The sequence below is a fragment of the Odontesthes bonariensis genome, chromosome 3, assembly GCF_027942865.1.
Source record: "Odontesthes bonariensis isolate fOdoBon6 chromosome 3, fOdoBon6.hap1, whole genome shotgun sequence".
NCBI classification, from domain to species: domain Eukaryota; kingdom Metazoa; phylum Chordata; class Actinopteri; order Atheriniformes; family Atherinopsidae; genus Odontesthes; species Odontesthes bonariensis.
Window position 1 is genome coordinate 29,518,157 of NC_134508.1, and position 23,929 is coordinate 29,542,085.

The window sequence follows — 23,929 nt, forward strand, 5'->3', positions numbered from 1 at the left end:
GTGTGGGCAAACTGAAGCAGTTCGGGCAGCAACGTCCGCCGTGCGCTGATGGTTCTCACGTTCCTCAAGCAATTTATGGTGATAGTTGTCTGTGTCACAAGTATGGCCTCCATGTTTTCTATGAAAACAAAACCAGAAGTTTATCTCTGGTTTCTCTCGAGTTAAGTGTGATACACTCTAAAAAGCAAAGGTAAGAGCAAGTATTTGAGTTCCTCGTGACAACTGACACAGAGTGTTATACACAGCAAACTAACTTGCTTTCTTGATGCACATTGGAAATGTAAAATTCACGTATTTAATTAATTTTCAGAGTAAACCAGGCCCCCGGGGTTATGTTTGTGGCTTAATTCTTCAGATCTACAGCTGTGATATTGTGTGAAAAAGATTACATTTGCTGTTTTTATGTCAGCAAATCCTCACCTGTGTTCTTAATTCTCACCGGCTGCATTGGTAAGCGAATTTAATTTTAGCTCAGTTGTCAGCATTTGTTTGATTTCTATTTAATATTTCTTCTTCATGTTTTGTATGACCAAGAACTGGGCCAATGTACCCGAGGTCCCTTGAGTCTGCTCACTTCAATATATCATTTTTGGTCATTTGTCAAATGTGTTAAAGATCTCAAACAAACAAAAACTAGCCTGTACACGCCCTGCTTATTGACATCTCAGAGGAAATTGCAAAAGGAGTAGCCGAAAAAGGTCCAAATCATGCCACGAGGTAAAGATTTAGTCAAGGCTATCTGGAAACTGAGAAAACAGAGAGGATTGGAGCACATCTACAGAAGACGTGGGGGATGCAAAGAGTGCATCAAGAGCAAGTTTTCTTGTTAGAGGATAATGAGGTGAACCTTGTTGTTCTTCCTTCAGTAACTGCATGGCGATGGCGTGGGCAGGCCTCACGAAGAATTATAGTGGTTAATCTATGCCAGTCTAATGTTACTCTTGCTTATGCATATAAAATCAAGGTTCAAGCCCTGCTGAAAAACTTTCAAACCCAACTTCTGATTGAAGATGTCGACAGTGTAACATTGCAAACATTTATGATTGTTGAACAGCTTCTAAAATCTTCAGCCTCCCCCTCCGGGCGGGATTTCTGAGAGAAGCAGCTGACCTCTGGTACTGAATGAAGACACAATGAAGACTCTTTTTATGCAAGGGACCATCATAACGGTAAAACATGAGTGTTGCCAGAGTTTCATCCAAAGTATCATGTTTGTGTTCGACTGGTGGTGAAGCAGCTGGGGACAAAACAATGAAAAAACCTTCAGAAAAACAGACAGGGATTTAAAGATGATTAGCCATATATTTCAAACAAACTTATTTCCACAATATACTCAAGACACATGGACGCATCTATTTTGTACAATGTTAAAGGCAAAACATATAAATTGTCTGGTTGACTCCAGAGCTGGACAATCATGTTTGTCCAGACCTTTGCCACACCTCAATATATCTCCAACAGCTTTAAAATGTAAGATTGTGCATAACATAAGCTGCTTTACCTGAGTATTATTGAAAATATTGTTAGACACATTAGTAAATAACTTAATGGATAAGCCAAGTCAAGATTTGATACTAGTATTCAATCACAACTGACCATTTGGTGTCGAAATTGATTCCCCACTGAATTGGCAGCTCTGAAATATCATGTTGGATGGATCTTTATTGTCGCTTTTGTAGGAACAATAAAAAACAGTTTAGCAGCACATTAGTAGTTCTGATTCTGATTCTGATTCTGATTTAGCCTGTGGGGTAAAAGCTTTTATTGAGTCTGTTTGTTGTGACTTGTAGCGTCTTCTAGAGTTTCTTTAAATATTTATTGAAATGATGCACCATCAAAAACTGAAATTATTCTCACAAAATCTACATCTGCTGGAACATGGTCCCATTACTGAGGCGGCGGTTGTAGCTATTTTCCCCCGCTCCACAAGAGGGAGCCAGAGTTTGGCAACAAAAACATGGAAAAAAGAAAAACAAAGCACGTGGCCACGGACAGGACGACTGAACGTGCTTCCTCCAGCGAAACCCCGCCTCCGCTTTCCCATGCATTGGCGCGCTTCGCCGCTCTGTGGCCGTGGCTCTGCTCCTCCCCGGGTGGTGGATTCACTGTAGCGGGCTGCGAGAGAACACACAGCAGGCATGAGTGCGGTGAATAATGCTCGGCCCGGTTCGGCCGCCGGCCCCGTCCAGCAAGGACTGAAAGAGGCTCTAATCGAGACGCTGACGGCCATCCTGTCCCCGGTTCAAGAAGTGCGCGCCGCCGCAGAGGAGCAGATCAAAGTGCTGGAAGTGACTGAGGGTGAGCGGTAGCCTGTTCCTGGACTATACTTTGAGGAGTTATCGATGATTAGCAGCACTGTGCTGTCACTTATTAACGACCCGGGCCTCTGCACAGATGAGCAGCATATAAACAGCTGCTTTCTTCAGGACTGTGACTGTGTTGACTAAGCTAACGTTAGCAGGGGAACCGCACTGACTCCCTGTGTCTAACGTTAGGCCATCATTTCAGAAGTTATTGATGACCAAATTAGCTTGAAATATTGTGGAAAAACGCAGTTTTCTTCCAGGCTTTCAAATGGCTTCGTTGCTTAAAAGTGACGGGATCCAGCAAGTCGCAACTATCGGTGTAAGAAGCGTAATCATTAGTGTTAACCTAGCTTGTAAGTTATATTCCGCACATGGGAACTGTGTGGACCCCGGCCTCAGTAGCGCAGCGGCAGGGTGAATTCCTCCTCTGTTTCACTTCAGATACACAGATGCGTGTCCTAGTCTTCCGTGTGTGCGGTAAAAGCCCACGACGCTGAAGTTCAGCGTCGTTAAAAGCTCGCATTTATTTTGCTACAGTTCTGCTGTAAAGAGGCGACGTTTGCTACCGTGCCCAGTTCATACTGTGTCTGGTCTCGAGCGCATCGGAATCCAACAACGTCACTCGATGGTAACGAATGTCGACATCAACGGTCGCCCGGACTAACAGCAGTTTCAGCTAATTTGTCTTCAAAGTTAGTACTTTGGGGGCGTTTGTTGATGAAGTTACCACCAAAGACTCGTATTAATCGATTCCGTCGTCGCTATGGTAACCGTTGCACTTCCAATTGACAGATTTTCCCGCTAAGAGGTCTTGCAGGGGACTTCACCCGCGGGTCAAGCTGCCAGCTTCCGGCATCATTAGGATTTAACGCCCGGGAGGGAAACGAGAAGGACTGTCACTTAAAGAATAGATAAATTAATAAATAAAAATACACGGAATACGTTTCCACATAATTCTATGGCTTTCTTTTGGCTGCATGCACTTGATATACGGGCTGGGTCAAACAGTTTTAACCGTAATAAGATTAATTTTCTTCTCTGAATGAGCATTTTGTCAATGTTACACATGTCATGTCACAGAGCTAATTGAAACAGCAAGACTTAAACTTGGTGCTTTTGGTTAATACAACTTTTCTTTTTGACAGCCCAGAAGGAACTCCTGTTGTCCTCGCCCACTCACATACAGTCCGTGAATGATTTTGTATAAAAAAACGTGAACCTGATATTGAGAGATGGAGGCAAAGTGGCACATGATGTTTCAGATTAGTCCGTATCAAATTTCACGATATAAAGATGCCACACTGTTTGATGTGCACGCTGAAGAAAAGTTAGATTATATTATTCAAAGCCTAAAACGGTCCTCGGTGCTGTGTTATGACATTTATTTGGCTTTACATAGTACTTTATTAATATAAAAGCCAAATTGAACATTAAACACTGTCTCTTGCTAGACAATTACATTAAGCATCACATCTTGTAAGGAAATTTACATTTGAATGATGTTTTTAATATTTTCTGCAACATAATTGTTTAATTTTCTGATCAGAAGATATAGTTGATCAACTTTGCAAACACTTTCAATACCCTTTAAGTTCTGGAGAAATCATTTCCATTAAACACCTCTCACTTTCATTTTGACGAAGGACTAAGATGGGGGTAAAAGCATACATCGGCTGTACTTTAAGCTCTCCACCAGACTTTTCATTGTCGCCGGTGGTGAAAGGCTAATTGTGCACAGAGCCTGTCGGCAGTGCGGCAACGTCACAGCGAGGTCAACCCTTTCCGCTGGCCCCTCTCTAAGGCAGCCGTTCTGTTAGATTGTCAGCACTAACATTGTCCTCTGGCGCCTGATGTCACTCTCGGTAAAACCCAGTCAGAAGGCCAGAGCTGAAGTTCATGCTGATCCTGAATTGTGTGGTTTATCTCACACTCACCAGACATAAAAAAAGAAAAAAAAAACCCTGCCTGTTAGCTTTCGGGGCTGTTTTTAGTCTTTAAGCAAATGATGTCGCCATTGTCCTTGATTTCGATAACCAGGGGCACACAAAAACACTCACAACGAGATCCGATTGAGTCAAACCTGTGCTCTCGTGTGCGATCAGTTGTGAGGAAAGGACACTGAACACTAAAAATATCTTTTTTTCAGTTGCATACACTGCAATCCAGTGTTGTGAGCAACAGTATGTCTCATTACTTTATAATGGTTCCTCTGTATGCTAAATTCCCTCTTGCCACGCTCAGACCCTGCTTTTGTTTTATACTGCATGCCATAAGATTGCTAAATTTTGCTTCATTGGTGAATTTATATTGCGTCTTTCTTGCTGTTTTGCTCTGTAATAGAGTTTGGTGTCCACCTGGCAGAACTCACAGTCGACCCTCAGGGAGCACTCGCCATTCGTCAGGTGAGCTGAAATGAAGTAAAGCAGATATTTATGAACTAAACAGGAAGTCCCTCCCTTCCACACGCTGTTGTTGATCGTGGTCCTCTTATGACTGTGACTCCGTGTCCAACTCGTGTGCCGTCTTAACACGTCTCTGGTTGCCCGTGTTTACAGCTAGCGTCCGTCATCCTGAAGCAGTATGTGGAGACTCACTGGTGTTCCCAGTCAGAGAAGTTCAGACCTCCTGAAACCACAGATCAGGTATGTCATCTCCACTGGATACGACAGCTCAGTTCACTTTATGTACAACTTATATTGTGAGCAATTTTAAATGGTTAAAAGTGCCACCGACATAAACCAATAACTACTAAAGACAATGTGAAAGCATATCTTGTACATGTGTTTTTGAAATAATTAAAAAGTGGAATTATTTTATTCTACTTTGGGAAAACTGAGAGGTAGCTTGTGAAAGCTGAGAAGTTTTCTCTTCATCTACAATCCAAGACTGCAGTCTGTCTTCTTTAATACAGAAGTATTCATCTTGCCTTTCCTTCATTATCCTTGAATTGTGTCCAGAACTTGATTCCATCTGCAGCAAATGGGGAATATGATAAAGGTGGCTTAGATCAGGATGTAAAGCCGTAACTAAGTTTCGGATTCGTTTCCTGGGTTACAGTACCTTAAAAACTGCAAACGGGAGAAGGTTCTAAACTCTTAATGGAGTTCATCATCCAGCCAGACTGAGTTACTTTTCAGGAAGGTCTTGGTTAATGTCTGCAGCACTCAGACCAAACTGTTATAATCCCTCTGTTGCACATAGGCTCGATAAATGCTGGGCTTCTTCACTGTCAGTCCTTTCCTCTGTGTTTAGTTTGGAGTTTTTCCGATTCTAACTAAGAGGCATGGTTCATATGGGTGACATTTTACCAACGTTGACATGTTTATCACAGAAGTTTCCTCTCAGGTTGAGGAAGCTCCTAATCTGAAGTTAAAGCCGGACTACAGGTGGTCACTGTTGGATCGCCTGCAGTGACCTTACTTATGTTAAAGGCTTCCTGTGGTCTGAAAGCACCTTATTATAGAGCAGGGAGATAGAAACCACTCTAAATAAAAGACTTGTGACATTTTCCAAACTACAAAACTTGTGGATACTTAACCAAAAAGGACATGAAGCCTTGTAAAAGATTGTAGTAAAGATTGGAATATTGACAGTAGGCATTAGATTTTTTATTTTAGAAATATTTTAGAAATATTTTCACACAAGATTTTAATCTGGTCCCTGATGGACTTGAAACCAGATTATTTCAGAGTCCTGTTGTTCTCCTCCAGGCTAAAGCTGCCATCAGGGGGCTGCTGCCGAGCGGTTTGCGGGAGTCGATCAGCAAAGTTCGCTCCAGCGTTGCTTATGCGGTGTCGGCCATTGCTCACTGGGACTGGCCTGAGGCGTGGCCCCAGCTCTTCACGCTCCTGATGGAGATGCTGGTCAGTGGAGATGTTAATGCTGTGCATGGGGCCATGAGGGTCCTCACAGGTATGTGAAAAGACAAAACCTAAACAATCACACTCATCATAAGCAGAGGTGGTGTTAGTTTGGTCCTATTAATCTGATGCTGGATGTAATTTCTATGGATGGTAATCTGCTTCTTAATTTTCCAATCCAGCATAAATAGCATTTGCACATCCTAAAAACTGTGTTTATGTAGTTACGTGTTTAGTATTAAATGCCCTCAAACATGTTCTACGTATCACATTGGAGAACGATCCCATCGGCAATCTTTTGTCACTTTTCATATGTTGAACCCTTTCTTTCTTTTGAAATTCAAATGAATTATGATTACAATGAATTGAACTCCAATTGGCTTGAGTTGGACTATATCATTTAAGTGCCTTGAGATGAATAAAGCTGAATTGAATTGAATTGAAATATGCATTTAAGATGTGATTAAAAAGGTTCAGAAACCTCCTAAAGTAACATTTGAATTTAGCTGCTGTCGTATTTGAAGTTGGCACCATGAGCATTGCTTCACCTCTCCAAGGTCCTGGAGTTTAGCATTTAGTGATTTGTGCTACATCTGCTCTGCTATAACAAAATGATTGCACTTTAACTTGAAGTTCGCTTTGGGTAGAGAAAGAAGTAGAAGGGTGGCATGTTTGGTCAGTAGGGCAGCAATTGCATTGCTCTGGCTAAGAGACGTGTGCATTTTCAATGCCTCAGATGCCTTAAAGTACAGCCGTTGTAGACCAAAAGGACAAATTAAAGTCTTCCAACCAGCAGATACTCTGTTGGTCCTGCTGCTGACATGCCTTCTTGTAACGTGTTTGGGTTCTGAGTCATAGATGATCCTCGATATGAAGGATGGGTCACTGGGAGCAATGTGTTGTGGCACCAGTCAGAGAATATAGCAACCAAGTTTGAGTTGGGTCTGGTTTTGCATTTAATTGAGATGTTAAGAAACCTTTTTGTCTGTTTTTTTTTTTTTTTTTAAACACTGGTTGTTTTTTGAGGGTCTTGCTCATGTAACAACTTGTTGTTTTCAGAGTTTACTCGAGAGGTGACGGATACACAGATGCCGCTGGTGGCTCCCGTCATCTTACCTGAGATGTACAAGATCTTTACTATGGCCGAGGTACTGCCACAATCCTTTAGTTAAACTAATCATCTGAAGTGTTCGCTCGTTCATTGCTCAGTGCAGTATTCGAATATGAAGCACATGAAAATGAAGAAGAGGGACACCTATTTGGAGAATAATATCCTCTGCTCGATGCACTCATTGTGCTCCTTGACCTTCTTTCTGTATTACAACAATTTCTCCCTGATGTTCTACATCTGCTGCAGGTTTACAGTATTCGTACCCGCTCCAGAGCAGTGGAGATATTCACCACCTGTGCCAACCTCATCTGTGCTATTGAAGAGCTGGAAAAGGTGAAGTGGGAACAGCAACATATGGGATGATTTTCTTTAACATATGCGAACACCTACATTATAGGAATACGAATTATATCATTTTACGTTTGATGAAACCTTACATCTTATTGACTTAGATAAACTGTCCTTATGTTATGCTGCGTACTCTGCCGTCTTATTCATATCTTTACATTAGAGGCAGCGAGGAGCTGCTTCTCTATACCGCAGTACGTTTGTTTTAAAATATTAAATGTAATCATTTGTGATTACAGGGTGCAGCCAAAGCGTTGATCTTCCCAGTGGTGCAGCAATTTACAGAGGCATTCGTGCAGGCTCTGCAGATGCCTGATGGACCCTCATCTGACAGCGGTCTCAAAATGGAAGTCCTCAAGGTGAGAGGAGTTGATGAGCGAGACCCACAGAAGTCTCAAATCATGAGCGGAGGCTGATTTGTTAAGATGTACAGAAGACATCTGAGAAAAGTTTTCATATTTGCATGTATTTGGAGACTGTTTTCTTTTTTCATTTGTGTAATTGCTAACGATTGAGGTTTAAATCTAGCCTGGCTGACGCGTCCACAATCTCGATGAGATGGTGGTCTGGGAACTAGGTGTGCATTTTCTCGTATTTAAGGCGTGGTTTACGAATGCCTACCCCCCCCCCCCGTTCTGTGATTGGTTCCCAAACTCTGGCAAAAATAAGGGCGGTGGTTTCCAGGCTGCCTTTGCAGTGTGAATGAAATTGCGCGCAAAGCAGCATGGGAATTCCCAGGCTAGTTCAAATCTGAACTTCTTGTTCTTTCTCTCACAGGCAGTGACTGCGTTGGTGAAGAACTTCCCCAAACCCATGGTGTCCTCCATGCAGCAGATATTACCCATCGTATGGAATACACTGACTGAGAGTGCGGCTTTATATCCTTTCAATCCCTGCTGTATATTAACTAGTTAAGTATAACAGTAAGTTCCCCCAGTTTCGGTTTGTAGCTTCTCCAGCAGCTAATCCACATCCTGACAGCAGCTCACTGTGTTGTATGGAAGCCACCCGCTTACTCAGCAAGATCAGAACACTTTGATGTGTCTAGATATGTTTTAACAGGTTGTGAATTCATGTCTCGTGTTCATGCAGTTTTTCCCAGAGTAGTTGTGCATTTTTTTAACTGACAGAAATGTAGGTAAAAAAAACAACAAAAAAAGCTGTTATTCCTTAGCCAGTTTTTTACTTATGTAAGAACAGAAGTCAACTACACAGAGGAAGTGGAGGACCCTGTAGACTCAGACGGTGAGCAGAATACTCTATACTGCTACTACTAACTCACTACAACATGTCGGGCATCGGTGATCATCCACTGAGTTTTTTTCTTTCAGGTGAGGTTTTGGGCTTTGAGAATCTGGTGTTCAGCATCTTCGAATTTGTCCACACGCTGCTTGAGAACAACAAGTTTAAGAGCACAGTGAAGAAAGCGCTGCCCGAACTCATCTACTACATAATCCTGTACATGCAGATCACAGAGGACCAGGTGAGAAATGACTAAAGTAGCGGCGTAGCTGCAGCTGGGGGTAAATGCTGTTTGTATTTGATTGTGGGAATGTGTCGTCAGATCAAAGCGTGGACAGCAAACCCGCAGCAGTTTGTGGAGGACGAGGATGACGACACCTTCTCCTACTCTGTCAGGATCTCCGCTCAGGACCTGCTGCTGGTGAGATGAAAATGTAGAACTGGAAACCCACAACAGTGCCGAGTGAATACGTAAAGGGATAGTTCGCCTCTTTTGACATGAAGCTGTATGACATCCCATACTAGCAATATCATTTATGAACATTTTCTTACCTCCTGCTGCGTCCTGTGAGTTCCAGCCTTGTTTTGGTGTTGACGAAGGTAGTCCGGCTAGTTGGCTGGGGCTACAAAAATAAAGCGTCTTGCTTCTCAAAACAATATGCGTTCAAATAGAGGAATACATTTGCATCACAAAATTGTTCTCCAGGAAAGAGTCAGACCTCACAATCACTTGGCGCTATTTTCTCTCCCTTCGTATCACTGCACGCTGCCGCCTGCCGTCAGCCACGCCTGTTACGGTGTTTACTGCTCGGAAGCAGGGGACTGCTCGGTCTGCACTGCACTTGGACGCGGCTGTTGGCAGGCGGCAGCACGCAGTGATACGAAGGGAGAGGAAATGGCGCCAAGCGATTGTGAGGTCAATGTTCATAAAAGATATTGCTAGTATGGGATGTCATACAGCTTCATGTCAAAAGAGGCGAACTATCCCTTTAATGTATGTCTCCTCCGGTAAAAGTAGTTGCAGTTCCATGTTGAAGGTTTAACGTTCCACAATAGAAACACTGGCAGGTTGGACCAGGTTTCCTCTCGAGTTGGAATTGTTCCCTGCAGATTCCCCTCTTCTTACGTTGCCCACTGTACACTGAACTAAGCTTAAAAGAAAACTAAGGCTTTAGAATACTCTTTTTATAGTGAGCCTTAGGGCTTAATGGCTACACATAAAGTTTATTTAAAAGTATTGCTTGCCATGTGGGACTTAAAGAGCCATTTTATAATACATAATGTCATATTAGAAGGTAAAACGCTCTTTCTGGAGTCTGCGTTTGGTTGGTCCGCTCTGAGCTACTTTCTGTGGGAACACGGCGGACTACAGAAGAGGATTCTCTAAGTAGATCTAAAGGATTTTCTTTTAAGTAAAAAGACACCTTATAAAATATATACAGGTGGTTAAGCACAAATGAAAGCAGAATTATGAGCACAGTTACGTTCTCTGGTTCCACCCGACAGTGTGTGTGTGTGTGTGTGTAATGATGTTAAGCACTGACCTCCGGTTGCAGGCTGTGGCGGCAGAGTTTCAGAATGAGAGCGCGGCAGCGCTGGCAGCAGCAGCTACGAGACACCTCCAGGAGGCGGAGCAGGCCAAAAACAGCGGCAACGAGCACTGGTGAGGAGACGCTACACAGACTCTGAGCTCTGGCTTCGAGCTGTTGAACATCTGGATTTGGGTTGTTTTTTTTTCCCTCCGTCACACTTTACGAGGGTAGCATAAGGAAAGTCTCAAGTTAATGTGTTACGTTTTTTGTTTTCTTTTCTTCCATTTCAAACCAGGTGGAAGATCCACGAGGCCTGCATGTTGGCCCTCGGTTCAGTTAAGACCATCATTACAGAGAATGTGAAGAACGGTCGTATCCAGTTCGACATGCACGGTTTTCTGGCCAGCGTCATCCTGGCTGATCTCAACCTGGCAGGTAAGATTTGATGTCGGGTAGTGATCAGGCCAGTGTAGAAATGCTGAGCTTAAACTCCAGAAGATGCCCTAAAATGTTTCACACAGCAGCACGAGAACCTGCAAAGTCATAGACATTTTATATCATTTTAGCCTTAATCTCAGCACTTGAAGGCTCTATTCTTTGTATCGCTCTTCTCACAGTGTCTAACTTTGCCATTAAATCCCCCCCCCCCCCCCAAAAAAAAAATCATTTGGAACTAATATTTGAGTTTTTATTATATATTTATAATTTTCATGTCACCATATTGTCCATTTACTCAGAGCAAAGTAACTTGTTCCTACAGAAGAGACAGAAAATGAGTTAATAAAAGAAGCGCCTTTGCCTCTTTTGTTGTTCCTGAATTATTATTTTTTTTTATTATTTGGTCGTTCCTAGCGGCATCCCCGTTCCTCCTCGGCCGGGCTCTGTGGGCGGCCAGTCGCTTCACAGCAGCCATGTCTCCTGAGCTCATCCAGCAGTTCCTCCAGGCCACCGTCAGTGGCCTCCACGACAGCCAGCCGCCGTCCGTCCGCATCTCTGCTGTCAGAGCCATCTGGGGGTGAGCTGGCTGTGTTTTTTCTTTTTTTTTTCTTTCTGTAGCACAAATAGAGATGCACCGATCCACTTTCTTTGGAATCCAGTCTGATTCCGATACCTGAATTAAGATGTCTGCAGACACTTTCTGCAACTTTGAGAAATGAAAAAAATTTTTTTTTTTTTTTAAAAAATCCATTTTGCCGTGGTGTTTTCTGCTGAAAGTCCGTCTCTCTCAGAGGCCTTAGACATGAAATATGTTGCTTTGTTTTTATTTCTTTAACCATCACAGTTGATCCATTAAATCTTTTAGTCAGTCAACATACAAAAACTACATTTGAAGTATTTAGTTGTGGATTTTATGATCTTTAATTGATCATAATGAGGTAAAAAACAATGAATACTTTGCCTTGTCTCATTTCAGGTACTGTGATCAGTTAAAGCTGTCGGAGAGTACACATGTTCTCCAGCCTTTCCTCCCCAGCATCCTTGAGGGACTGGTCCAACTGGCCGCCCAGTTCAGCTCAGAGGTGCTCACGCTCGTGATGGAGACGCTTTGCATCGTCTGTACCATGGACCCAGCCTTCACCACCAGCGCGGAGAACAAGATCTGCCCCCTCACCATTGCTATTTTCCTGAAATATAACAATGGTACTATTGCAGCTCGTCGAACTGTATCTGCGTTCTGAATTTGGTTCTACATTTCCCATGTGTGCCGCTACTTCAACTAACGCTGTCGGGCGTTTCAGTGAAGTAGCTGTTTGTATCGCCGGTCATGAATACCGGTGACGTTTGGAAGCATCGGTCTGCGTTGCGTAGGGCATTCACAAAAGGCTTCAGTGTAAAGCAGATATTAAAAACTAGACTGATGGTGTTTAGACATCCCCTTCCAAAGAAAACGACATACACGGTGTTCTGTTGTTTTTTGGGAAGATGAGCAGTCTCCCTGCGCTGTGGTCCTCTGCAGGAAGAGTCAAACATGTTAGAAGACGTATTTAAAGCGACTTATGGATGTGACTCTTTGCTGTGGAAAATCAAAGATGTTTTTAGCTAGAACTACCCTAAAACTGGCTCCAGCAGTGGTCCTTTAGCAAAACTGGCATCTGCTTGGACAAAAAAGGGTCTCAGAGTGCTTCCCAGAAGAAGACCTAGACAGATGGAAAGACAGATTTGATCCGTCTCTTGTCTATTCTCAGGCCCCGTCTCCTCTCTTCTCCTCAGACCCTGTGGTTGCCTCCCTGGCTCAGGACATCTTTAAGGAACTAGCACAAATCGAAGGCTGTCAGGGCCCCATGCAGATGCGTCTCATCCCCACGCTGGTCAGCATCATGCAGGCTCCCCCCGACAAAATCCCCACTGGACTTTGTGCTGTAAGTAGGACGTGCCAAAAGAGATCATTATTCAGATGAAATATTTGCTATAACAAATCTGAATTTATTGTCCTGCTTTAAGACTTAATAGTCACATTCCTTTGTTCTGGTCCCTAAAAAAGAAGTCGGAGTGATTTTTGGGAACCAGCTGATCCTCTGCTCATCTAACTTTTATTGTCAGCTTTCTCATCTCCTCTGTTCTGTGACTTCCTGCCTGTGATTTGCAATTCGTTGACAAATAAATATTTCAGGATTTCTCAATTCCGAACATGGAATCTTGCTGAAAAGGAATGAAGCACATTGTAATTTAGATCAAAAGTAAATATGTAATTTGTCACTAACGGTTTTAATGCTCATGTGGCACGATTAATTTGGCTCCGACCAAACGACGGTTAGATGATGCAGCTCTATCGTCTCGTCTGTCCTTTCCGCTATTTCACACAACTTATCAGAGGGACTAAAGCACAAATAGAGTCTAATCAGGTAAGGGGGAAGAAATCAGATTCACTTGGACACAAAATTATACAGTTTTTTTGTTTGTTTGTTTTTGTCAGTCTTAAGCTCAAATTTTAACTTTGAAAACAAATTATTTCTAAAGTTTTTAGTCAGTTTGGGTTGTAGTTTTCAAATAGTTGTCGAATTACAATAGATGTAATTGCTTATGCGACTACATCCCATAGCAGAAGGTAGACTTGGAGGATGTACATTCAGCTTTTTTATTTAGTAAAAACACATGACACTTTTTTTTTTTTTTTTTTTTTACTAAAATGGTTGTAATTATTTGCAATTATTTTTCCATCAGATGAAGTACAATTTAAAAAAATAAATAAATAAATAAATAAATAATTTAATCACTGTAATTTACTTTTCTAAAACCAACAGCTGCACCAGTTTAACGTACAGGTTGACCAAGAACGACTTCAAAGCGTCTCTACATAAAACTTTTAACTACATGCCTTTATTTTGTCTCATCTCATCTCTTTTTTTTTTTTTTTTTTTTTATGAACACCCTGAAAGTTTGATGATTCGTTCAAGCACTTGGTGGTAATGTGTTCCAACTACCACAGGGTGGTGGTAAAGCAGAAGAAAGCTTCAGTACAGTGCGAGGATGCTGATGGTGTAAAGCCACAGCCCTGTGTGGAACAGACAAACTTCACAAATGAAAGAATTAGGTTAATTTCAGACTATCGACAGATAAAACTAGATAAGTCTGCCATGACGATGCATTGACATTTGAGAAGGAGGCACCGAGTGCGTGTTTTTCCATCGAAGTATGAAACGTTCATGATTGGGACACCTTGTGTGTTAAACGATGGCAATTAATACACACACTTCATGACACTTGAGTCATACTAAACCTTCATACTGAAGGTTAGGTAAGATCTTTGTGCTATTGTGGGTTTAAGGATTACTTCAGTCAGAAACCAGTCACAGAAAAACAGACACTGGCCCAAGAAAATCAGATCTGTCTAATCTTAACATCCTGTTCAATCCCAATAAATAACTCCCCAGTCTTTGGTTGTCTTTTTGGAGAAAGTTTCAGAATACCTGTTCAAATCATGATTTTTTTTTTTCTTTTACTGTGTTCACACCAGTTCAGTCTGAGCTTTCATTGATCTCTTTGTGCTTCTGTCCAGACGTCCATAGACATCCTAACTACTGTGGTCCGAAACACGAAGCCGCCTCTGTCAGAGATACTGGTGTGTCAGGCATTTCCTGTGGTGGCACAGTGCACGTTACGTACTGATGACAACACAATAATGCAGGTAAACTCAACTGAATTCCCTGTTTAAGTTATATGTTCACTTATTTCTTATTATAAAATCTAATCGAATGTAATCAAATATTGCTGAAACTCTTGTATGTAGCAGGTTCTGTTAAAAAAACAAACAAAAAAAAAACCTTGATGCATGACTCCTCCTCTTTAGAACGGAGGCGAATGTCTGCGAGCGTACGTCTCTGTCGCCCTGGAACAGATTGCGCAGTGGAGGGACGAACAAGGAAACAGTGGCCTCTGGTACGTCATGCAGGTGGTCAACCAGCTGCTGGACCCCCGGACCTCTGAGTTCACAGCTGCCTTCGTGGGCAGGTTGGTGTCCACTCTGATCTCTCGGGCGGGAACAGAGCTCGGGGAACAGCTGGATCAGATCCTCCGAGCGATTCTGAGCAAAATGCAGCAAGCTGAGACTCTGAGCGTCATGCAGGTAGGAGGGGAAGATGGGAATATGTCTCACGTTTTGATGCAGATGTTTGTGTGATGTTTGATGCCTCCATCGCCTCACTTTCTCTCCTTCCTGATCATCCTCCTCTGTAGTCGCTGATCATGGTGTTTGCCCACTTGGTTCACTCTCAGTTGGAGCCTCTGTTGGAGTTTTTGTGCAGTCTGCCGGGGCCGACGGGGAAACCCGCCCTAGAGTTTGTTATGACGGAGTGGATGAGCAGGCAACATCTTTTCTACGGACAGTACGAGGGCAAAGTCAGGTCAGAAGACTTCTTTTTTTTTTCTTTTAATCGTTTTATATTTAGTTGCAACAGTTTTACATGATATATCAATTACTACAAACACCATAATAAGCCATAATATCCTGCAGCCAAAGGTGGTTTAAAAGCCAGGGGTAGCGTGTTGGTAACCTCTGCCACTCAAGCAGAAAGTCAGCAGCAGTTTGGACTGTGATAGATCAGTGCTGCCTCATACAGGCTATTTTGTCTGCCTTATATTCAGACTTTTGTTGTTGTTGTTGTTTATGCATTTGGCAGATGCTTTTATCCAAAGCGACTTACAGGTAAGGTAAGGGGGTCTTGCCTAAGGACCTCTACACGAAAGGGAGCAATCTTACCACTACACTATCCAGTTCCTTTTGGTTTCTTGTTTATTTTAGTTTGCAGGCTTTATTTGAAATGAGGAATCAAATCTGTCCCTTTTTATTGGTGTGCAAACAACCTTTTCTATACCTGCAAGTGGAGTATTTGCATTTAAGTATCTCTCTCGCCTTGATGAGGTCCCTTAAACAAAAAGCCAACAGTTGGGCATCAGAAACGGACGTTTGTGACCATCTGTCTCTTTTGTCTTTTCAGTAACTTGCGGCGGTATTTCTGTCGGACCCGTCGGGGGTGTTCAGCGTAGTGTATGAACTCTGCAGTAGATTAATGATTATTGCCAGTTATTTTTCAGTGCTTGAAGCTTGATAACAACACGCATGTACAAAACAATCAATATGATGTCTTAGTTTAAATAGAAATGCAGGTTTTTGAGTCTAAACACAATCAAACGGCGGATAACAATAGAGCAACAACCATGTTGGATAATAAAATCTGAAGTAATAATGAGCTGACTTTATAGAATTTTGCTCCGTTCTGCACGACATAGTTGCGTACACTTTACATCTCTGCAGAGTGCTTGGGAGCTTCTTTTTTTTTTTTTTTTTTCCCATCGCTGCCGACATGAGGAGATACAGCGGCGGGGTGTGCCGTCTCCACTTGTCCTTGGCGTTGATTTTGTACAATTTGCACCAGACATTCAGGCTGTAATTACACCGAGATGTCAGGTGTCCTACCAGAGGGGATAAGACAGAGGGACACCCTTCCCCCACCTTGGACACTCAGTCCATCTCTCTCTGCTCCTCACTCCAGCCTACAACCCCCCTCAGAAGACAATTAAACCCAAGCACTTCCACAATTGGTTGTACCCTGGTGTGCAGGGACAATAAAGTCTATTCTGTTCTATCTAGCTTAGCCTAGCTCTTTATATAAAACTGTGGCTACTTGTTGAATTTGAGTATTGTTTACATGAGCATCAGTGATATTGTGTTTGAGTTATTTGATCCTGGCTCACATCTCAAACATTATTCATCTTTGTTTTGTGTTTTTTTTTTGTTTTTTTAATACCTGCAGCACTGTGGCTCTGTGTAAGCTGCTGCAACATGGTCTCAACACTGATGACAAACGTCTCCAAGACATCATGGTGAAAGGAGAGGAACTCTACAACCCCGACGACGGCATCCGCACTCGCTCCAAATCTGCCAAGAGTAAGACACGAAATCATCCTAATTTATTATTTCATATTGTAAATGAATAGATTCAGATTTTTGAGACGAGCGACAGTGTAAAATGTGTTTGTGGAGCCATGTGATCTGTTTTTATGCTCACGACTGTTCGTTTAATTTCACCAGACCCAGAGCGCTGGACCAACATTCCCTTGCTCGTTAAGATCTTTAAACTAATCATCAACGAACTGTCGACAGTGGTGGAGGCGAACGCCAGCAGGGCAAACGCAGCCGACTGGAGCCAGGGTGAGTAAGAAACGGAAAATACAAACCAGGCATCGGTTCGCCCACTGAGGAGCTGAATCGTTAGAGGAACACGAGAGATTATGTCCACCACATAAGTGAATTGTTTTGCAGTAATTTTGACCAAATCTGTACCGGAAGCAAAAGTTTTGCTTGTGAATATCTGAAAAGCGTTTATGTTGGATGTTGGGGGTGGTTTCATGGTGACTAACGTGAACAGCTCAAACTTTTTGCTGCGGTCCACCACACGGTTTTAGTTTTCTCACTCATTTTCCCTGCTGATTTGTTTTAATACCAGCAGTCGTCATTTAGAAAAGCTGCAGCAGCCGTTTAGACGTTTTCAATTGTTTACGAAAGCGCATCGTTGTTTTGATATCCTCAGCTGCTGTTTCTAAAACCTGTTTGGAATAATTGTCTATAATCCAGATTTCTACAGCAGCGTATGAATAGTCGAAGTTGCAAACACCACTCACAATAAGTAGTAAGGATGTAAACTACAAATGGCAGGGAAATGAGAGACTGTATGGTTTGTGAAGGAAACTGTCTCTGCGGTGTGATTAGTGATAAACTGGAGGGAGGCTCAAATTAGAATAAGCTGGCACTGCAACAAATGTATTCACTGATTTAATGATGTGGCTCTCAGGCGTGTGAAAAGGGGGTTTTCTCAGAGGGTTTTCCTAATGAACCACTTCCAAACTGGCTCGAGCACCTGCTTCAAGTTGGTTGAAAAGGGCTAATTAGATGAACCTGTCACACGCTACATGAAGTCGGATCAAACTGTTGCCAAAGTGGGGGGGCAAAAACATCTTTTATACAGAGGAAACCCTTGTTCTGAGCTCTTTTATCTGTTAATGCTCTCCTCTTATACTGTAACCGATGCCACGGCAGCATCCACCTTAACTGGTAGGAGCTGCCATTATTGTCTGTTTTTACATCTGGAACCTGAAATAGATGCCTGTTCAGGATCCTGTTTAGTCCAAAACAACTTGCCTTGCCTTCAAACACAACTCGAAGCCCAATAAGGTGGATTGTCCTCTGTTTTATGTTTTAAATCCCTCTGGAATCGAGCTAAAAGATTAACTACAAATAACCATTCATGCAGAAATTAGTAGTCAGATTAGTAGACTGCTCTTTCTTTGGGGTGCACTGACTTGGCAGGAGAAGCCCTCTGATTCGCTGAGAGATGGTAGACTTGTTGTATTTTGTCTTGATGCTGCTCTGGGATGACCTGTAAAACAGAGAATTGGACAGCAGTTGTCTGTTATAACCAGTTGCTGTCCGTTTTCGGCTCAGATTCCAGCGGTATGTGGGATGACCAAGAGGAGGACGAGGGGGAGGATGACGATGAGGATGAAGGGCTGGCGGGACAGCTACTCTCTGATCTCATTGCCTCGAACAAATACGGTACCAGTACCTCCTCAGTACTTGTTTTAGTATTTACTGTAAAACGCTGAGCCTCACCTGTTTTTTGTTTTTTCTTCCTTTTCTATAGATGATGATTATTACGAGGATGATGATGAGGATGATCCAGATGCCTTGAAAGACCCCATATATCTGATCGATCTGCAGGTAAACACTCTAAACTTTAGATTTTGTGTCTTATTTCCAGGAGAGTCAACAAATCTTCATCTGGAGGATTGTTCTAAAGTGTTTTTTTTACCTGGGATCTCTGCTTACAGAAGACATATTTCTCAAACAGTGTGTGTGTGTGTGTGTGTGTGTGTTATAAATCCAGAGCAGGTTGAATTGTGTGAGTCATCCGTCAGCTTCCCAGGCTTATACGTATCTTTTTACTTTTGTTCTTGTTTCACTATCTCTTGTTGATGACTCTGATCAGTCTGTGTCGTCTTAGCTACACGCTGGTTTTAACTCGCATCTCCGTTATACAGCATTGTTGCCAGGTTGGGGACAGTTTGAAGGTTGCCTGAAACTGGCACCTCCACAGTGAAATGGAGAGGTCGTGTGTTTGCAGTCAGTACTGTGATCCAGCGCACAGACAGTCAGTGCATGTACTGAGTGGATTATCTGCCATGTGCCATTTAAAGCTTGGCGAGTCCACAACGATGATGCTGAGATATTTCATTTCTATGCTAATTATAAAAGTCCTATCATGCAGCTGACTGGGTATCGTCTGTCCTCCTCATTATTACACAGGACACACACAGATGGGTAAATGGTACAAACACAAATTTTAACCAAAAGATAATTGGACTCCTTGTAGTTACTCACTGATTACTGAGGTGTTAATTATGAAAACGTGCATTTAGTGACACATTATTGGGGATATCTGTACAGTTAATTTAATTCAATACAGCAGCTCTACCACGCAATCTAGACTTGGAGAGTCTAATGCTGGTTCGAAACATTATTTATGATCAGTTGTACTGACATTAGGCACGTTCACATGACACTTACCAGACTTAAAATGCACGTAAACATGTCGGTTCTACCATAATGGACTAACTCACTCTGATAACGCAGTTGTGGATGAGATCACTCTGCATGTATATTCTCAGCTTGACCCAGATGGGCCGAGACGCGCTGTACAGGTGAAGTCTATTAAAGCATGAATTAGTCAGTTTTTAGGGCCCTTTGACACACTGATTTGTAAATAATGTTTAAGAAAATCACAAAGTTGCAAATAACATGCAGCAGTACGAGGAATGCTGGAGAAATGCTGGAGAAAAAACAGGCTGTCTTGCTCCTCTCGGCCGCATGGCTGCTCAAACTGGGCTCAGTACATTCAATTCACAGTACATTTATGTATTCAAATGAAGTTTTTAATCAAAATATTAGAGGAAAAACAACCTGGGGTCTGGTGTCCTGCCTTAGGATACCTCCTCATATGTACTGGGGATCAAACACCGACCATCTGATCAGTGGACGACCACATCCTCACCTCCACTGTTCTGACAGATCAGAGACGCTAGAACAGATCGTCTCACTCAGTAGGGTTACATGGCACTGAAAGGATCGGATAATTGGCTGAATTACAATAAGTTAATTATTTAATTAAGACCCCGAGATAACTCGGTTGAAAGTCAAAATAAACGTGCTTGTAGACGGTGAAGCACGTGGTGAATTAGACTTTGCGTTCAGCTTCTATATGTAATAACGTGATTTCTACGGTTCACCTACTTTGCAATGCAAATAACTTTCCCAGCTGGTTTGGAAATATTGAGGATAAACTGCAAAGGCTTAACACTTAAAGTGAAATGTGGACCTTTTTTTTATGTATTCAGTCTTAAATTGTGAAAAATTCACGTGGTTTTATATTTGTCATATCTTTCAGATGTACATTTTTGTGTTCGATGTGGAACAGGTGAAGTTATTATCTTTTAAAAAGAATATTTATTATGTGTCCAAAACTCAAAAATAACAAACTAGCTTCTCTTTCAAAAGCCTGACATCTTTAACTGTAAAGGGAAAAGAGAATGGAGAAGGAGAATGCACCGTTGTGCATCGTGTTTGTGCAATAAGCAGCTCATCACAAACGAAATGTAGAGGGACGTAGCTTCATGTTGCTCTTCATTCGCCATTTTCTCAAATGCCTGAGTTTGTTGTTGTTGTTGTTGGTGGTGGTGAAGCGGTCAACCGGAAGTGGCTCTATTAGCAATAGTTGAAATGGGTACAGCGCCACCTATTGTATCGGAGTATGACATGCTTTCTGCCTCTGATTCGATTCATTCACTGCCATATATCCAAGGATAATTACCTTTGCTCAAATAAGGAGCAACTCAGTCTTATTGTATTTAGCCAATAATCCGATCCTTTCAGTGCCATGTAACCCCACTGAATGCTGATGAGAGGAGTGATAAGGATAAGTAGTCTTTGATCTGTAATTGTGTTAAATTCAAGTCATTTTATTTTTATTTAAGGTAGACGTACTGTTCTAAAACATCGCTCCAAACCTCCTTGAACAAAATGCTCAGTAACATCGTAGTTAGGATCCTGCTTACGTGCTGCACATGTCAATTTCATGTACATGTTTACACACATGATCAGGTTTCATGTACACGGTGTTTGCTGGATGTGATCGGCACAGTTTGCATCGGTTATAAAATCTGAACTCTGATTGATGAGGATTTTCTCACATCGTACAACTGAAATCATCAACTAACTGATCTCGTGTTTCCTCCTCAGGCTTACCTGACGGACTTCCTGACACAGTTCGCCCAGCAGCCATGTTACAGCGTGTTCTCAGGTCACCTCAACAACACTGAGAAACAAACCCTGCAGTCTATAGGACTCTAGCCCCGCCACTCCGTCACGCCGTCATCTTCCATTGACAACACCCTGAAACGTTCCTCTTATCGCCCTGTCACTTTACTCTCATGATGAATTTACAAAATACTTTAAAGGACAGAGGAAGAAAAGTGACAGGTGGGGAACAGAGTGGGAAGAGACTCTTGCCCATGACTCCCATGTTTCGTCAGATGTGTGACGGGATAAAGTGCTTTGCAGTTGAATTGAGGAGGATGAAAAAGTAAGAGACCGAGCAGATCTCTTCCCGAGGGAGGTCGGACATCTTTCCGTTGTGGAGCAGCTTCAGATCGGACGGGAGGATTAAAATCTCTTCACGGACGGGGACGGGTGAATCATGACAAAGGAACGGTCTGTTTCGCTAGCCCTGTTTGTAATTTAGCTCGCCATTTTTGTGTTTCTGTATAAAAATGCAACATGGAAAATGATTCCAAGAGACTTTAAACGTTGATTGAAGGAGAAGAGAGAGAAAAAAAAGAAACGAACATGATGTTTGAGATGGAAAGAGTCATCGGCGGCCTTATAGTCCAGAAAACAGTGACTGTTTGTTTCTGAAAGGAAATTAAAAGCTCTTGAGACCAGCTGTCATATCTCGGGATACGGTGGGTTTTTGGGAATTCACTGTTGCCATGGTGATTCACAGCCTTGTCATATCCTTGTATTCATTAAAATTTAGAATGAAAATTTCTAAATAAAAGTCCTGAAAAGGACATTATTTCCAGATTTCTTTTGTGTGTTTGTCCTTGAACTCAACTTTATTCACATGGCACCTTTCAAACACAAAGTGCTTTACAGAGCAAAAGCAAAATTTAGACAAACAGCAAGGGCAATAATTAAAAAATTAAATTAAAACTATTTAAGAAAGCGGTGATAAAAGCCGAAAGTAAAAAAAGACTGAAGAAAGAAAGAAATTCATTGGAACAACAAGTAGATCAGAGTGTTCCTGTGGGGTGAAGGTGAATAAGATCTTTAACACAAATAAGACCTTGGTCATTGAGACCTTTTTTAACGATCTATGAAGCGTTTTAAATTCTACTCTAAACTTTACAGGGGGGCCGATGAAGAGAAGCCAAGACCGGAGAGATGTGATCTCTCTTGGCAGTCCTGGTCAGTGCTCCGGCCGCAGACTTTTGGATCAACAGAGAGATCTCCAGGGATTACTTGTACCGCCGACTAAAATGATGCTGCAGTACTCTCTCTCTCTTTCTATATATATATATATATATATGCAGTTGTTTTTAATCAATTCAAAGCTTCTATATGTAAGAACGGGATTTCTACTCGGAAATATATGATTATTGTTCGTTCTGCTTCAGAATGGCTTCTTAACTACTAAATACATTTTATACCCATTTTGGAATAATGAAAACTGAGCATAAGCGCACACGGTTCACCTACTTTGCAATGCAAATAACTTTCCCAGCTGGTTTGGAAATATTGAGGATAAACTGCAAAGTCTTAACACTTAAAGAGAAATGTAGACTTTTTTTAATGTATTCAGTTTAAATTGTGAAAAACTCACATGGTTTTATATTTGTCATATCTTTCAGATGTACATTTTTGTGTTCAATGTGGGACAGATGAAGTTATTATCTTTTAAAAAGAATATTTATTACGTGTCCAAAACTCAAAAACAACAAACTATCTTCCCTTTCAAAAGCCTGACATCTTTAACTGTAAAGGGACCGGAAAAGCTACCAAAAGGAAAATTGAAAATATTTGTGAGTGGACCGTTTGCCATTGAGTTAGTCATTAAAGGATAAGACCGGTTTTTTTGACATTGGGCCCTTGATTTCACATTATAACATGATGTTCTACTCACCCCTGCTTGTTGTTGGTCATTTGGAGCTGTTCCGAAGATATTCGAGAGGCGTCTGGCTGCTCTCTTGAGATATTCGGCCATGAAACGGTTTCCTATGGGCAAGCTTATACAGGCACAAACTATGCTGTTTATAATTTATTAATTACTGTACACTAGCACTGATAACGTGGAGGTGCGTCGCTTACTTAAAAAAATCCGGGTTACTAATTTTGAATTTTAGCCGAATGAATAAATAGGCAGCAGGTCTGTGGGCTGTCTGTGGTAGTAGCACCACGAGGACGTCAGTAACACCCACTTTACGACAAAAAAATCAAAATTACAGTAACCCGGATTTTTTTAAGTAAGCGACGCACCTCCACGTTATCAGTGCTAGTGTACAGTAATTAATAAATTATAAACAGCATAGTTTGTGCCTGTATAACGTTGCCCATAGGAAACCGTTTCATGGCCGAATATCTCAAGAGAGCAGCCAGACGCCTCTCGAATATCTTCGGAACAGCTCCAAATGTTCAACAACAAGCAGGGGTGAGTAGAACATCATGCTATAATGTGAAATCAAGGGCCCAATGTCAAAAAACCGGTCTTATCCTTTAAACAAATAAACAATCAGCCATAACGTTTTGACCACCAGCCTGATATTGAGTAGGTCCTCATCAGGCCACCAAAACAGCGCTGACATGTCAGAGGGGGCATAAAGAACATCTGAGGATGATACCGGGACATTAGCAACCTTTGGGCCCTGTGGGTTGTGGGGTCTTTGTTGATTAGGATTGTCTCCCAACAGATGCCAACAGACTGG

General features: G+C 42.0%; 1 protein-coding gene across 1 annotated transcript; it reads left to right on the forward strand.

Moving 5' to 3' along the window:
• The first annotated feature begins 2,028 nt into the window (after nt 1–2,028).
• On the forward strand, nt 2,029–22,031 carry ipo9 (importin 9). The gene is made up of 24 exons (XM_075461494.1): nt 2,029–2,298; nt 4,647–4,708; nt 4,862–4,948; nt 6,017–6,218; nt 7,226–7,314; nt 7,524–7,610; nt 7,865–7,984; nt 8,403–8,503; nt 8,812–8,870; nt 8,957–9,108; nt 9,190–9,288; nt 10,424–10,530; nt 10,695–10,834; nt 11,252–11,414; nt 11,814–12,040; nt 12,611–12,759; nt 14,397–14,525; nt 14,688–14,963; nt 15,074–15,240; nt 16,651–16,784; nt 16,929–17,048; nt 18,339–18,449; nt 18,538–18,614; nt 21,189–22,031. Exons 1-24 carry the CDS (start codon nt 2,139–2,141, stop codon nt 21,297–21,299), a joined length of 3,129 nt encoding a protein of 1,042 aa, XP_075317609.1. The 5' UTR covers nt 2,029–2,138; the 3' UTR covers nt 21,300–22,031.
• The last annotated feature ends 1,898 nt before the right edge of the window (nt 22,032–23,929 follow it).